At 28.1% G+C, this 16,742-nt stretch overlaps 1 protein-coding gene across 1 annotated transcript; it reads left to right on the top strand.

Annotated features, from left to right (window-relative positions):
• Positions 1–263: 263 nt before the first annotated feature.
• Positions 264–2,904, top strand: LOC130827284 (probable galacturonosyltransferase-like 7). The gene has a single exon (XM_057692950.1). The coding sequence runs from the start codon at positions 1,000–1,002 to the stop codon at positions 2,077–2,079; it is 1,080 nt and encodes a 359-aa protein (XP_057548933.1). The 5' UTR covers positions 264–999; the 3' UTR covers positions 2,080–2,904.
• The last annotated feature ends 13,838 nt before the right edge of the window (positions 2,905–16,742 follow it).

Raw genomic sequence — 16,742 nt, 5'->3', positions numbered from 1 at the left:
AATTGAATAGACAATACATATTTTGCTTCTTTTTCTCTTCCTTTTTTTCTCTTCTGAACTAACAAAGTACACACTCTCTTCTTACACGACTTTTCCTTGTCATCTCTATATTTTTTTTTCCTGATTTAATATCTAAACATAATTATAAAATACTACCGATTATAATATTTTTTTTCATAATATACCGAATATTAGTAGCAATCTCAACCAAAAATATAAATCTCCAATGTGCTCGTTCTAGATGTGCATTTCTATGGTGGAGGAAGACATTTCTTTAGCCTACCTGGATTTTCCAATTTTTTATTTTCCATTTTTTAATTTTTCATTTTCCAATTTATACTTTCACCTCTTTCTCTCTCTTATTTTTTCTTCCCACAAATCTTTCCTTACTTCACACACAGTCTCTCTCTCTCTCTCCCTCTCTTTCATCTCCACAGCTTCACCTCCACCCTCACCCTCACCCTCTTTGCTAACTTGTAAAAAATTCCATCTGCCCTCTTTTTTTTTTCTCCATAAATTCCAAAAAAAAAAAAAAAAATCACAAGATATTTTTCTAAAAATTAAAAAAAAATAAAATTGGGTTGGTGGGGGACTTCAGAGCACCACCACCTCCATAGCCATGGATTCTCTCTCTTCCACTTTCTCTCTCCTCTCATTCCATTTCTGAATTTACTCACAAGGATGAGAGAGAATTCTTACCTTACCAAACATTCATATTTTCCCCCAAATCGGTGAATAAATTAGAGAATAAATGGGTTTTTCAATTTGATTTGATTCTCGTATTGGCAGGTATTTCATCATCTCTTCGTTGCAATTTGGTACTGTAATTGTAATTTTTTTTTTTATTTTTGATAATAAATTTCTCCAATTCTGGCTCACATTCGAGGAGGAAGAACCCTAGATTTTTTTTGCTCAAATTCCCCCAAATTTGCCGATTTCTTTGATTCCAATTCGAATTTTAAACCTAGAATCAAAAATAAATTCATAATCCTTAAAAAAATGCAGTGGCTTCTTCGATTTTCCGGCTTCTTCTCTGCCGCATTAATCATGATTATTCTTTCTCCTTCCCTTCAATCCTTCCCACCTGCTGAAGCAATTCGATCGTCATCTCTTGCATCTTTTTCAGATCACAGATTCTCTTTCAGAAGGTCTCCTGTGTTCCGCAACACACACGATTATTGCCCTTCTGTAATCACTCGTTCTCGCCCTATTGTTTGTGACCCTTCATTGGTTCACGTCGCCATAACTCTTGATGTTGATTACCTTCGAGGTTCAATCGCTGCCGTTCATTCTGTTCTTCAACATTCTCTTTGTCCAGAAAATATTTTCTTCCATTTTCTCACCTCTGTTGAAACTCAGAATCTTGAAACTCTCGTGAAATCCACGTTTCCTCATCTGAAATTCAAGCTATATCCGTTTGATGATCGAATTGTTCGTCCCTTAATTTCTACATCTGTTCGTCAAGCCCTTGAACAACCCTTGAATTACGCACGAAATTACCTCGCTTCACTTCTTGAACCTTGTATTCGAAGGGTAATCTACTTAGACTCGGATCTAATCCTCGTCGATGACATTGCTAAACTCTGGAACACAAGTTTAGGATCCAAAACAATCGGAGCTCCGGAATACTGCCATGCCAATTTCACAAAATACTTCACCCCAGCATTCTGGTCAGAAAAACGTTTTTCCGGGACATTCAGAAACAGAAAACCATGCTACTTCAACACAGGGGTAATGGTGATTGATCTAGTAAAATGGAGAGCTCAAGGATACACAAAAAGAATCGAAAGATGGATGGAAATACAGAGAAAAGAAAGGATCTATGAATTGGGTTCATTGCCGCCATTTTTACTAGTATTTGCAGGCCATGTAGCTCCAATCGAACATAGATGGAATCAACATGGATTAGGAGGAGATAATGTTCGAGGAAGTTGCAGAGATTTACATCCAGGACCAGTTTCATTACTTCATTGGAGTGGTTCAGGGAAGCCATGGGTAAGACTTGATTCTAGAAATGCTTGTCCTTTGGATTCCCTTTGGGCTCCTTATGACTTGTACGTGCACTATACGCGCCGGTAAACTTCCATTGAATCAATCTTTTTCTTAATGGGTTCTTTTAATTTTTCATTTTTTTAATTACTTCCTCCTCCCCTTGTGATTTTTAATATATGTTATTTAATTTTAATGGGGATTTATCAATTTTTTTGGGTTTGAATGGATGAATGTGGGTATTAACTTTTGATATCAAATTATTATATGGGTGGATGGAAGATGATCAAGATGATGATGATGTTGATAATGGATTATATCTCCTAGAGTTTATGAATTTGCAGTGTGTATTTCTTGTATTGTTTGTTGCTAATTACTACTCTTACTCCCATTGTTACTATTGTTAATTGTTATTACCCTCAACAAATAAAAAAAAAAAATTGAAAATTTTTATTATCATTTCTGTCATTTTGTTATGTTGTATACTTGTAAGTTGTACATCTTGTATAGTGTATAGTGAATTGTTGTGTGTTCTTTTTTTGGTTCTACACCTATATTACGTTAGATTGATTAAATAAAATAATATAATAAGAAAGTGTAGCCGTTGATATGTGATGTAGAATTATCAACGGTAATATAATTGACTTTTTATGGTCTTGTGTTGTTTATTTATAGAAATTAGTTAATACTCTAATCTACCGTCATGCTCGTATTTAGAGTTAATATTAGGTGATTTAATATCTTGCTAAGCACGGGTTATTTAATATTTTATCATATTTAACATATTTTTACGTAAATAAATTAAAAATATCAAAAACAGATGAATAAAAAAAATAATATTCATACGCAATTTGAAATATACGTTTGTGTACCATAATATACATTACGACGGAAAATAAAGTTAAACGATATATAAACCTAGTGAAATGGATACATTTATAACAACTTTTATTAACTATAAATATTGAACCACTTTTTTGTATAGGATATTGTATGTTAAAGTATAAATATTATCATAATCGTCACATATTAAAATCTTTAGTTTTTGCTTACTTTTGACCCATGAAACAACTATATATGATTGATCATTCATTAAAACATATTGGTAAAAATTTAAAATTTGTTAGGTAATAATCAAATGATCGAATTCTAATTTTATATCTTGTTCATTATTTTCCTATCAGGAAAATAAAATTTTAGATTTTAGTATTAGGAAACAATATCACAATTATTATTGTCAATTCTTCTCAAGTTTAATTATTTCTCTGTAGATTTCATCCATCTCTTAACACGATTTACTTCCCCTCAATTTGGATAAAAAAATTAAGATTTGCTAAATTAGAAAAAAAGAGATTTAGGTTTGATCAATCAAAATAATAATTAAAATTTAAATTTATAAATAAATCATTCACATGCATAGAAAAAATATGTTATCAAAAATCAATAAATAAAATGTTTAAGAAAATAAAAGATAAAAATAGACTAATGCAGGAGATATGGCCCATTCATCGAGATTGATTATATGCTTTGCTTCTCTTTTTGGTTCGAATTAGCTAAATCCCAAAAATCTATGGAGAGAGACAATTAAAAATAAAAAGTCTAATTTTTTAGATATGAGAATAGAAGAAAGATAAGGAATTTTTATGAGAAAAAGATAGAAGTAAATAGTAATCTTCCATCACAAGTTGCAATGATCTTAAAAAATGTGATAATTAGTTTAATGAGACATAGAAAGTCAGTAATGCTGCAGTAATTAATTCCTCGATTGTATGGATTATTATAGTAGATAATCTAGATATTAAAGGCTATTTGAGGTTATAGCGTATTCAGTACTCTAGTTTTTAGGCGGGAATTAAATTCATCAGAATATGACGCGTGTCCTTAGGCGGTCTCTATTTTAGCATTAGATATAGATTTATATGAAAAATATAAGTCAAATTGAAAAATTAAGGTTATTGTAGTAGAAAATTAAGACAATATTATTGTTGTCAAAAGTAAAAAGTAACTATAAAATAATGTGATTATGTCTTAATCTTTTATCTCTTCTTTGAAATTTATTTTTGTTTACATTTATTTCTATATTTTGACTTCTAAATTAGATTTTTTAAAAAAATTTCAAGCCAAAAGTAAAGGTTATTGTACATTTTCAGTAGCTTTTGGATTTTAAGCCGTATGTAATAATTAAATGACTTGTACATTTATTTTTCATTGGCCTTTTAACTTTTGGCTCAATTTTTTAATAAACAATCAACTATTAATTTTGTCTAATACTTTCACAATAAATAGATTTACAATTTGGCTTATATGGCTAATTAAAAGTTAACTCATGTGGTAAATCAAACTAATTATATTAATTAGCTGATCATACCGGTCAACATTCAATATGTAATTGTTAACCAACCCTATATATTTTGCTCATAGAGCTTTTGAGTTGTATCAAACTATTTCAAATATGAAATGTGTAGTTTTTTAATATGACAACCTTTTTATTGTGTTGTACAGATAGATACAATAACTTGCTAGTAAACCTTTCTCATTATTAGGTTTTTATACATGTATCGAATTATTTCAAATATAAAATGTGTAGTTTTTTTGAGATAGGGTAAGTTGACAGATAAAAAGTACAATGAATAGATAAGAGTCTTATCAATCATACCTATAGAGTATCAATTAATAGTTCATACTATGTGTTATTGAGAAAGTTAAAAGAGATTAGTCTTAGTTATTAATTCATTATTCCGTTTAAAAACAAAGTGTTGAATAGGAGAAGATAACAGAAAATTAATAATCGTATCCTCTCTTTGGTCTAGAGAGATATGACCAATAATATCTCAAGTAGTAAAAGTTCCGCACAGAGAAAAATGTAAGTGATATGCACAGAAGATAATATGAGTGATATCGTTGTGTCAAGAGCAAAACTATCTGTAAATAAGAGCATTAGCCAAAATTAATATATAATTTAGCATTGAAACATTTGAATAAATACGTGCAAATAACAGTTAAAGAGCAAGTACATGACAATAGTACATGTGATTTATCATCTATATCAGGAATTGATGGAATAGCATAGTAGTTTTGACTAGATTCTTCTTGCTATTAATAGTGAAGATGCTACACCTGAATTTCTTTCAATTCAATTGCAGGTTTTCATATTTAATTACACCTATTTTAGGTAATTATATTAACAAAGAATATATAATATGGATATTTGTTTGAAAACCTTTCTCTGCAGCGGAGAGACTTTTCGACCGCACTTTTCTCTATGGTATAAGCTGTCGTCATTCTTTCTTTTCCAAACCCTAATAATAGTTTTTATGAGCGAGATACACTGGGTATGTTGATGATGACGACTTGTTTTGGGTTTTCCCTTTGATGTTTGAGTGGTATGGATTTCCGAGATTACGTAGAGGTGTTCAAAACAGACTCGAATATTTGATATTCATTTCCCTTTTAAAAAAATACTAATACTTTAATAGAGCAAGTTGTTGATATAAAAGAAGCAAGGTTTTAATCTAGTGCTTTGAGTTGTCAGTCATGTTATTGATTTTTTCTTGTGTTCCCCTTTTCCCTAAAAGTTCCCTTGGCTTTATGTAGTTATTTACTCTTACTAATAATAAATCTTAAAAAGGCAGAAAGAGGTTGGGTTGATGCATGAAATAAATTGCCTTAGGTTACGCAAATCTAAATCTATTGTAACAGATGTACTATCAATTTTTACGACAAGCTTGAGTTGAATGTATGTCATATTCACATACTAAGTATATATAGTCAAATATTAAAAAAAAATTAAAGAAAATAGAGTTTTATAAAAATAAGAAAAATATATTAATAGGATATAAAGATCAATTAAATGCGTAAATAAAGATTAAAGAAAGGGTACAAATCATGAATAAAAATAAAAATGTAACAAAAATATTATTTGATGAACAAAATGAAAAAATACAGCAAAACTCGTAAAACGGAGAAAGTATTAGATTAATATATGGGCATGTTCTATAAAAATCAATTCTTTTGTAAAAATGAAAATCAAGCAATATTATCACATTAAATTTGAAAGCACATATTGGATGTGTAAGAGAGTATGCCTGTCTTTTTAATTCATAGTTTTTAAATTATTTTAGATACTACAAATGAATATATGTACCGCATAGACTAATTATATACTCCCAATTTAAAAGTTACAGTTATTTACCAAAATGTCAAAAATATATGTACTCCAAAAATTGAATATGTATCCTTATTTTTTATTTTCACCACTTTAAGTAATAATTTTCATATATATATATATATATATATATATATATATATATATATATATATATATGCTTTCTTTGTTTAATTATTCTTGTAATTGATATTGACTTGACGTAATATGTAACTATTTTTATTATTTTTTAATTTTGTTTTGTATTGATGTAACTATTAGATTTGAGTATATTAAGACATAGGTAATATAAGTTTAGCATTACAAATTTCTAATGACAAAAATTATTGACAAACTTTACCGACTACCTGTTATGTTTACCAGTTGGCATGGTGATAGAGAAAGCGGAACCATTGATTACTTATTATCCAATCTTATCTTCTATTTCATAAAAGTGAAAGATCATCTCCATTCTCCTCTACTCTACATTTGGCTTTAGAGTTTAGATGACACATCTAAGCCAACCGTTCATTATCTTTCTATTACCACTTTGCCAAATCTCCTAACTTTTTTACTTAATTACAAAATACTCTTTCTATGTTATAATATTTGTTATATAATTTTAGTTTGTTTTACTATGCTTGCTATATTATTATAGGTTTGTTTGGTATATGGCTATTAGTTGAAGCTATTTGTTGAAAGCAGTTTAAATCAACTGTGAAAGAGATGTTTAAAAAGTATTTGTTGTTTACTGGCTATTTATAGGAGAAAAATAGGCCAAAAGCTAAAAGTTAAAAGTCAACGAAAAAACTACCATGAATAGCTTTTTGGTTTTAACTAAAAAGTTAGCTTAAAAGCTATTTATCAAAAATCTTTTTTAGTATTTAACCAACTACAAAGTCAAAAATAAAAAATCAACCAAAAATGCTAATAAAAAAATGATTGCCAAACACTCCTTTTAAAGGTGAATGTCATAAAGTAATTTATTTTATGCTATTTATCCCTAGTTTATTTTTTACAATATACTTCATCCATTCCAATTTAATTACGTTTGCTTTTCTACGCAATCCCATGCATTAATTTAATTCATTATATCTCTAATTAAGTATAATAAAAAAATATAAAAATTTGATATTAATAATTTTTGCAATGAGATGAATCAAACAAGATCTCACTTGACTATGTTTTAACCTATAGATTAAAAACTAATCACAAATTAAAAGTGATGAATAAATAGTATTATTTTTCTTAATGTTGCAATTAATTTAAAACGAAAAAAGTATCTCATAAACTCTTACATTTTTATTGGACAACAATAATATTTTTCTTTCAATCAATTATTGTCTTAAAATATATGTCAAGCCGAAATGATATACTTCCCTGTTCTGTATTTCTTGCTATAATTACATGGGCACACATATTAAGAAAAATGATTGATCTACAATGTAGCTGATTGTTTACTTTATAAAATATAGTATTTTATTATTGTTAATTGAAAAAGAAAAAGGAAAAATAGGTTGTTGGGAATAGATAACGATTAAATAATAGTAGGTAGAACTTTAAATGATTGTTTTATTATTGAAAACGGAAATATAGCAAGTAATATAAAATTGCCAAAAATAAAAAATATAGCGGGTATTATGAAACATAAATATTAATAGACATAATACTGTTGGTAAAATTCTGATACGAAAGAGCTAGAGACATATTACTAGACTACTAGTACTATCAACTTATCCAACGTGATCTCAACTCAAACAACAGCGGACTAGAACTAGAGAGGAATAATTATATTATTATTACTATTTTAAAACTTTTTTCTGCTTAATACTTTTATTATTTTTGCCTATTAGCTAACTTTACTCACAAAAAAAATTTACGCTCTGTTTTCTTTATCCCCTTGACTTTTTACACGTTTCAAATAAAACAAATTTTAAACTTTTTTTTGAAATTTTAAACGTTTTAAATAAAATAAATTTTAAACTTTAATATTTTTAAATACGTATTATAAAAACTTTTAAGAAATTATTTGATAAAAATTTTTACATTAAGATAAATCTAATAAAATTTCATATGAATATATTTTATCTTCAATATATCGTCTAAAATCTTTATTGAAATTTTTTCTCCTTAAACGAAAAAATTTATAATAGACAAAAAAACTAAGAGAATATTATAAATTTAATGTTTGAGATGTCTTATTCTCTTATACTTATATTAAATCCTTCTACAAATGTAATATTGTCACAGTACAGTGAAGGAATAAATGATTCATAGTTTATTTTCTTTCTAGCAAATTTTGCAACAATTACATAATTATTTTGTAATTAATTACTAGAAATATTTATAAAGACTTAAGGGGACCGATACCTTGACCACGTGGCTACTTGCTTGCATGTAACATTATTCGCTTTTCGCCTTTACGCCTTTGCTCACATCATAAGCCATTCTTGGCTCAATCATTGTAATTTTTTAACCATACATATCAAGTCATACAGGCTGTCTTATGTCAAATCGTATTATGTTAAATAATATCATGAATAATGTGTGTTTAATGTAAAATCGTATTATGCTAAGTAATATCCTGAACAATAGCTTGTTGTGCGTGAATTGTTTGAAATATTTTAGATGTGAAAAAAATTTATCACCGTTGAAATATTGAATTGTAGACTTGCATATAATATTTGGTGAGTAATCCTCCTAATACTATATAGTTTTGAAAAGAGTGAAACTCATCATGTGTTGTATGCAAGTCAACCTTATGACCCGTGGGTTTGTGGGCCTGAGCTCACGGGTGCCTTGTGATTGTGTCTAAACTAGTGAGCCCACGAGGTGATTATATAAAACAAATTGTCACAGCTTAACAGCTTGGCGGCCCATTATGAGGTTTAACCAATAAAATTATTTCGTTCCTCGTCACCCATATATTGATCTTATCATACCTCATGTAAAATCGTATTGTGTTAAGTTGCGCCTATCCGCCCAACCCATTGTTCTATCATGAAATTTATAGTAGTTTGTTTTACTAAAATAATTAAATTTTACTAAAATAATTAAATTTTCTACCATATGAAAAGTTATAGAAAAAAAAACTATATTAAGTTCACTTTCTTTTTTGATTTTGGCTTATACGGTTATACCTATGAATATGAGCTGGTTTTAGTGTTTTATTTTGAAATGATTGACTCGGCAACCGACATCTTCTAGTCCAAATTTCACAGTTTTTTTTTTTTTTTTTTTTTTTTTTTTTTTTTTCATTTGTTTTGGTTGATTTTGACAACTTTGTTGTCTTCGATATTCCAATCAGTTCTCAATTAGTGCCTTTGTCATATAGGATTACAAGTAGAGCTTTTTATTGGTGGGCTTGGACGGGTAGTGAACTGCGTTAATGCTTTAAAAATTTACTTATTGGATTCAAATATTTAAAAGTATGCCCGCATCTGTGGGTATATTTGTTTATCACTACCCGTCTATTTTCTTAGCGGGCGGGATCCGTGGGTAAGCGGGTATTTCTTATATAAAAATTAAAATACAATACAAATTATAACATTAAGTCTTAATAAAAATTAAAATAATACAATACATTGTCCAAAAAATACTCTAAATACAAAAAATCTCAAAATACTCAAATTACATAAATATAAAAGTAGGGGATTGAAAAATGGAAATTAGATGGCGGGAATTGAAAGATGTAGAGAATATATGAGAATTGAAAAATAGGAATTATTGGAAAATTGGAGTATTAAAGTAAGTTGTATATTATGTATAATGTAGAGCTAACATAAAAAATAATATAATCAATATTTAATAATTAATATATTAAACTAAGCAGGCGGGCGGATATACTTGCGGGTATTACCCGTCCAAATTTTATTTTTTTTCAAATATGTTGTCGGTACTCGCCCGTTTTTCAAGTCAGGTGGGTCGAGCCTGGCGGGTAGCCCGCCCATGAACAGCTCTAATTACAAGTAACACCTCATACAGTCATACTCATTTGTTTTGGTTTATCATCATACCTAGTGCATTCTACTCATAAGAATTATAATTAGGGTCTGAAGAGGGAAGAGAGACGACAACTCATATCCATAAAGGAGAGACTCATTTGTTTTGGTTGATTTTTGTAATTTTGGTATGTATAAGTCTATATATAAATAATTGGACGAATATATTAAACTGTGAAAAAAATATTTGGGTGCAAGTATATAAAACGAAGAAATTAAGTATGTTATTATGTACTACTATTTGCAAATTAATATAACACTTCCTCCAATTCAAAACAAATATTACATTTGGAATTTATAAAAGGTGTCTATATCTACAAATTAAGAGTGAACCAGAATAGAAAGGCTACCACATGTGTAAATCAAGGAGAAGACCATCACACAAAGGTGTCCACATGCAAGTACAAATTAAGGAGATAATCACAATAACAAAAAGGTATTTATATGTGTCTAAAATCATTAATTAAAATAAAAATAAAATGATTAGAGTGAACTCACCTAAAAAATGAGACATTTGGCTTCAATCGGAAGAAGAATTTGTTATACTCTCCAGGTAATACTTGTTATTAATCTAGATATAAGTTCTTTCTATAATATTTGATCTCAAAAGTTCGATCTTTTAGGACATGCTATTTAAATTTATAATCTTTTATCGTGTTGAATTTTCTCATATTATTTTAAAAAATCAAGTCAAACTTAAATTATGTTAATATTGATTTATACTGAAAATAGTATATATTTTTTACTCTATCATTAATAGTATCTTTTGAGATCTTATAACCCCTAGATCGTCAATAACTTAATATTGAAGATGTAGTCATTTTTATTCTTAATTCAACCATAAGATCGTCAATAGACAAGCACTCAAATGCGAAGTAAGTTACAAGTAGGCAAAAATGCAAGAAAAATGGATACACATTTCAATTCACCGAAAATGGGACATTTGCTTTTAACCAATATCCAATGCACTTATTCAATATTTAATATCTCTTATTATACATAACAAAATATTATGAAAACTGAATATTAATAATCTTTGCATTGAGATGAATCAAACAATATTTCACTTGACTATGTTTTAATTTATAAATTAAAATAAAATATAAATTAAAAATAATACTCCCTCCTATTCACCTTAAGAGTCCCATTTGACTTTTCACGAATTTTAAGGAGAGTCAGAAGTGGGACCCTAAGGGTAGGAAAGAGAGTGGTATTATGAGTTTTTAATGTAAGGGAGGAAAATTAGTATGGGTAATGGAGCGTATAATTGAAAATAGGATAAAGCTACTAAGGGCATAAAAGTCAAAAACCCATACCAAAAATAGAAATGGGACAATTAAGGTGACTTGATCATAAAAGAAAATGGGACATGTAAGCTGAATAAGAGGGAGTAAGTGAATAGTGTTAAAAAGTAAATGGGAAATTTTCATATTTGAGGGAGTATATCACAAATGAAAATGTACCCCTCAAAAGGGGCCAATATATGTAGTCTTGGAACAATATGAAGTGGAAGGGACCTTTACAACTAAAATACAATTGGCATGCCTTCTTACATTTTCAATGAATAAATAAGGTCCTAGTGTCCTACACCCCAAAGGCCCCAACATGAAATTTGTTCTCTAGAGAATAAGATCAATAGCATATCCAACCTTAAGTGCTCCTAGTTTTGCGGCCAAACTTACTACTAGACAATATGTAATAACTCTCTATTATATTGTTGCTTTCATATGTTGTAAACTTCTTATTTTTCCTCTTTTTTAATTACTAGGTTCCTCATTGTTAAAATAGCAAGGCAAAGAAACAAGTAGAGAAGACAAATTTATTTATTTATTTTGTTTAATAACTTGCAAATTCTTTGTGATATTTTTAGGTGATTGCTTAGAAGATTCAATGAGTATTATGATTCATGTGCACAAATGGTGGTGGCGGCTATTATTTTTTCAATTTTCATCACAAGTTAAAGACAAATTACCTCAAGTGAATAAAAACACGACAAATTATGGGTATAGAAAATATATTTTACAAAATTATAATATTTAAACGATCGAAGTTTTTTCATTAAGATTAACAGTGGGTAGCGGTATAAAAAAAGACATACATACAAGTATGCTTGCTCGCCCATTAATGTCTAATAAAAGTATAATTTGAAAATTTAAGATGTTGAAAAATCTCAAACAAAAAATTTTCTATGGTTAATCGTCTTGCTATTTTTATCTTTTATTTTCATTTGCAGGTCTTTTTTGAGTTCTCTTTGACCGCAACCTCCTTATCCCCTACGATAAGAGTATGATATATTGTTCTTCATCCCTTTTCAGGCCATGATAATAGTTTTTACAACTATAAGCAGAATATATTAGATGTAAGAGATAATAACGATAAATCAAAGCATATTTATTTAAAATTGGTGATTAATTTTTTTTAGTAATAATCGTCTAAACCCGCCCATGAACAGATATTAGGCATGATAAGTTGGAATAACAAGCGGCATACTTTTTGCCGGAACTTACCTCCATTCATACTTTTCGTTTGGTTTAGCGGTGAACATTGGCTTGGCCTCATGGGGTGAGAATATTGTCAACTATTTTTTCATTTTAATGCATTGGACAAAAAAGATAGTGACACTTTACCAAAATTACATAAAATTCATACAAGTTACATACTTCGTTTTATAATATTTTCTATAATTTCCTTGTTTAATAATTTTTTATTACTTAAATATATTTTTTTGGTTTAAAAATCATTTTCATGTACTTAATTATCCCCATCCAACCTTCTTTTACCTACTTTAAATGGATCCTAAACACTTGCTCTTAATGGCTTTACTAATGTGGACAATGTCAAAATATCATCATCTACTATGTACACCAGCTAGTTTCTTGAGATACCGTTTTTTTAAGACGTATTTGAAGTCCAGTCTATTAAAAATTAATGCCTACTTATTGTATTTTTAATACCTATTTACATTAGCCTTAATGCGTACTTATTGTATCCTTAATTAATGCCTACTTTCAATATCTTAAATGTCTACTTACATCATTCTTAATGACTACTTACAATATTTTAAAAACTATATATAATGAGCCGGCCCAATTAGAGACGATCTCTTTCTACTTACAATATTTCTAAATATATATATAATGGGCCGGCCCAATTAGAGACGATCTTTTTCTACTTACAATATTTTAAAAAACATATAATGAACCGGCCCAATTAGAGACGGTCTCTCACATGAATTTGTGTTATGTACACCCTCCGTTATTATACTTGCTATATTTGACTCTTTAAGCATTAAATGCGTTATATTGATAATTTATATATTGCATTATGTATAACTAAAAATTATAAAAAATTAATATTATAAAAGTATGAAAATAGACGAGATTAAATAAGATTTTATTTTTACTATTTTTTTATGCATTAGCCATAATATAAAATAAACTTAAATGATAAATAGTAGAACGATATTTGAGAACATAGAAATTACTATATAAAGTTATGTGCAAGAAGAGTAGGATACCAGAATAAAAGCTCAGCAAACAAACTCTTAGTCTTATACATAAAAGTAACGTTAAAACAATATATAATTCTGTCACACTCATTTTACTATATACTACCTCCTATTCAGCTGAATTGTCCCATTTTTTTTTGGCACTATTCACTTATCACTCTTAATTTGTATTTTACTCTTAATCTATAAGTTAAAATATAGTCATATGGGATCTTGTTTGATTTGTCTCAATACAAGGATTATTAATATCAACTTTTTATAATTTTTAATTAAGCATAATTTGAGATATTAAGAGTTAAAATGTTGCTTCGGCAAGTGTGAAAAGTCAAATGGGACAGTTCAGCTGAATAGGAGGGAGTATTTGTTTTACCGAAAGCAATGCAAGTTCCAAAATTCAAGTCTTATATGGCAACATTTTGCCTCAAGTAAGTTGAGTGATCATCCATTCCATTGTATTGCATGGGACCTTAAATTAAACAGTCTCAAATATTTATTTATACTTTCGCTCATAAGTGTAATTATTTGCGCTTTGTGTTGTTTTTTATATATCTTTTTTTATTATATAGATTTATGTTGAGAATATGTATTTTTATGTTTTGGTGATAATAAATACTTCTATAATAATTGGACCATTATATGATTCTTAGTATAGATTGACTTCGTGGAATAATCAAGTAATGAACCAAGGAAAAAGAGGAAGGAATTAGCCCAAAAGTGTATTGAAGAAAAGAAGATGAGAATAAAAAGCACAAAAGCTCTGTCATTTATGAAATGGTACATAGATCATTTCAATAAAGATAGCTTCACCATAAGACCATCTCATTTAAAAATTTATGAAAATACAAAGGAATCAAAATTCTACAATTATCATCATTAGCGTTCCAAATGTGTCACATTCATAAAATTTACGTTTAATAGCTCAAGCTCTAGAAAGAAATGCAAGACGACAACTTATACCCATAAAGAAAAATGCAGTCAAAGAATCTCTCAACTCCTGGTGGACGTCCAAATAATAAGATTCCTACGAGAAATATTAAAGAGAAACTGAAAAAAAAGAAAAAAAAAGAAAAAGAAAAACCGAATTCACCTAGCATTACACACGGGAAAAAAAACATAAGAAATTAATTTTTATTTTCTAATTCTTCTCTTAGATAGTTTAAATTAGTATTAAAACTTAGTTTTTAGTTAGTTATGAGAAAGAAATAAGGACACTCACTTTTATTATTTTTTACGGTCATTTTAGTATTTTGCTTTTAATTTTTTTCCTAAAAATTACTTAGTTATCGACGATTATGAGTTTTTAAGACATCAACTTTATTGTAGTTTTGAATTTTGATCATCAATTCGATTAATCATTCAAGTAAGTTGTCTTTAATTATTTTTGCCTTTATTTATTCATTTTTTCATGTTTCTCGAGTTATGTGCAAACATGTCCCTCATTAGTCATTCCGTACGCCTTCAAACTCCATCATGTGTTTTGGTTTTTAATGACCTATCTTGCTAGTATAAGTATATACCCTATGGCCTATATCTACCCTATCTTCATATTCTATAAGAAATACTCTCTTATTCATACAGAATAAGACATTTGAGTTTTGTACAAAAACAAGAAGGAATAGGAGACTATTTAGAAGTAGGTGGAAAACTCTTTTTTTTCATAAAAAGCATTGATATTTATGTGTTATTGTGTAGTTGTAGTAAGGGTAAAAGGGTAAAAAAAATAACAAAAATAAAAATGAGACATTTTCAGTGAATTGGCCCAATAAAAAATTCACTTAATATCCAGCTAATAAGCCTTAGTTTTGTAGGGTTCTTTTCCTTGCCTTATCAAAAATCCAGCTAATTTTGTTATTCTAAGGCTCTAATCTTTACCAAAAGTTTTCTCTTGGTTTGCTTAAAACTTTCAATTATAGGTTTCATCACTCTACTAGCCATTTTTTTAATCTAAATTTTTTATATGAATTTATTTAAGACAGTTTATTTTTGTATTTAAAATATTTAAAATTAACATTAAAATTGTTAAAATACTTATTTTTTTTAATCTAAACTTTTTATATGAACTCTCATCATCCGTTGCACTTATCTCAAAAATTTTCATTAATCTCAAGCAAGGAATAAGTGGACATGTGACTTAGTATTGATTCACCCTCATCATTAGATTCCCATTAGTTTTTTTATAATATTGGTGGATTATTTATAATTTGTATTTTTATACTTCATAATTTAAAGCAATTGTTAGATAATTTTTTTTATGAAAATTTTATTAACACTAATATTTTATAATTTGTAATAAAACATAAATTTAGATATTTACTTCCTCCATTTTTTTATTCACTATATAAGCGTTTTGCAGAAAAATTAAGAAATTAATATTTTATATTAAAAGATGATAATAATTTTAAAAGATAGTGTAAAATAAACGAGGTATAGATAAAGAAAAAAGTTAGGGTAAAATAGACATTTATAAAGTCATATTTTTGCAAAAACTAGTGATGAAAATGTAACAAGTAGAACGGAGGAAGTATGGTTGCATATATATTGACAAACATGCAAAATTAAATAGGACAATAATAATGAATACGAGGGGTATTTTGTTATTGAGATTTTGATCAAAATCTAGAAAGGAATAGAAAAAGACAAATAATAAGTTATGAGAAGAGATAAAAAGGTTCCGGCTTTCCCAGACAATATATAAAAAAATTGATTAATTAGTTTTATAGAATATCAAAAAATTATTGTTTTAAAGGATAGTGGGTTTAATTTGTTGCTCTTGGAGATTAAGACTTATCATACTTGGCATTTGCATTGATTTAAGTAATTTTTTTTTTATTAAAATTTGATAAAAAGCACAATTTAAGTGCTAATACTCGTTAGCTACCTCATACAATAAAGCCTTGCAATGAATCCCAAAAAAAAAAAAACAACAACATTGACCTGAATTTGTAAAGAGTAAGATTAATCTACTCGAGGGATTATATGTGTTTTGATTGTAAGTTACGGTCAAAAAAAATAAATTTTTATGAACATAATTTAGAGAGGGAAGGAAAATGACAAGTCGATAACTTATATCCATAAAAGAAAATAAGTCCAAAAAACTGAA

Source organism: Amaranthus tricolor, chromosome 11, assembly GCF_026212465.1.
Source record: "Amaranthus tricolor cultivar Red isolate AtriRed21 chromosome 11, ASM2621246v1, whole genome shotgun sequence".
Taxonomy (NCBI): domain Eukaryota; kingdom Viridiplantae; phylum Streptophyta; class Magnoliopsida; order Caryophyllales; family Amaranthaceae; genus Amaranthus; species Amaranthus tricolor.
The sequence above is the reverse complement of the archived record's forward strand: the minus strand, read 5'-3'. Positions and strand labels throughout refer to the sequence as shown.

Excerpts from the sequence above, each read along its gene's own strand:
- LOC130827284 (XM_057692950.1), top strand. The coding sequence starts at position 1,000 with ATGCAGTGGCTTCTTCGATTTTCCGGCTTCTTCTCTGCCGCATTAATC.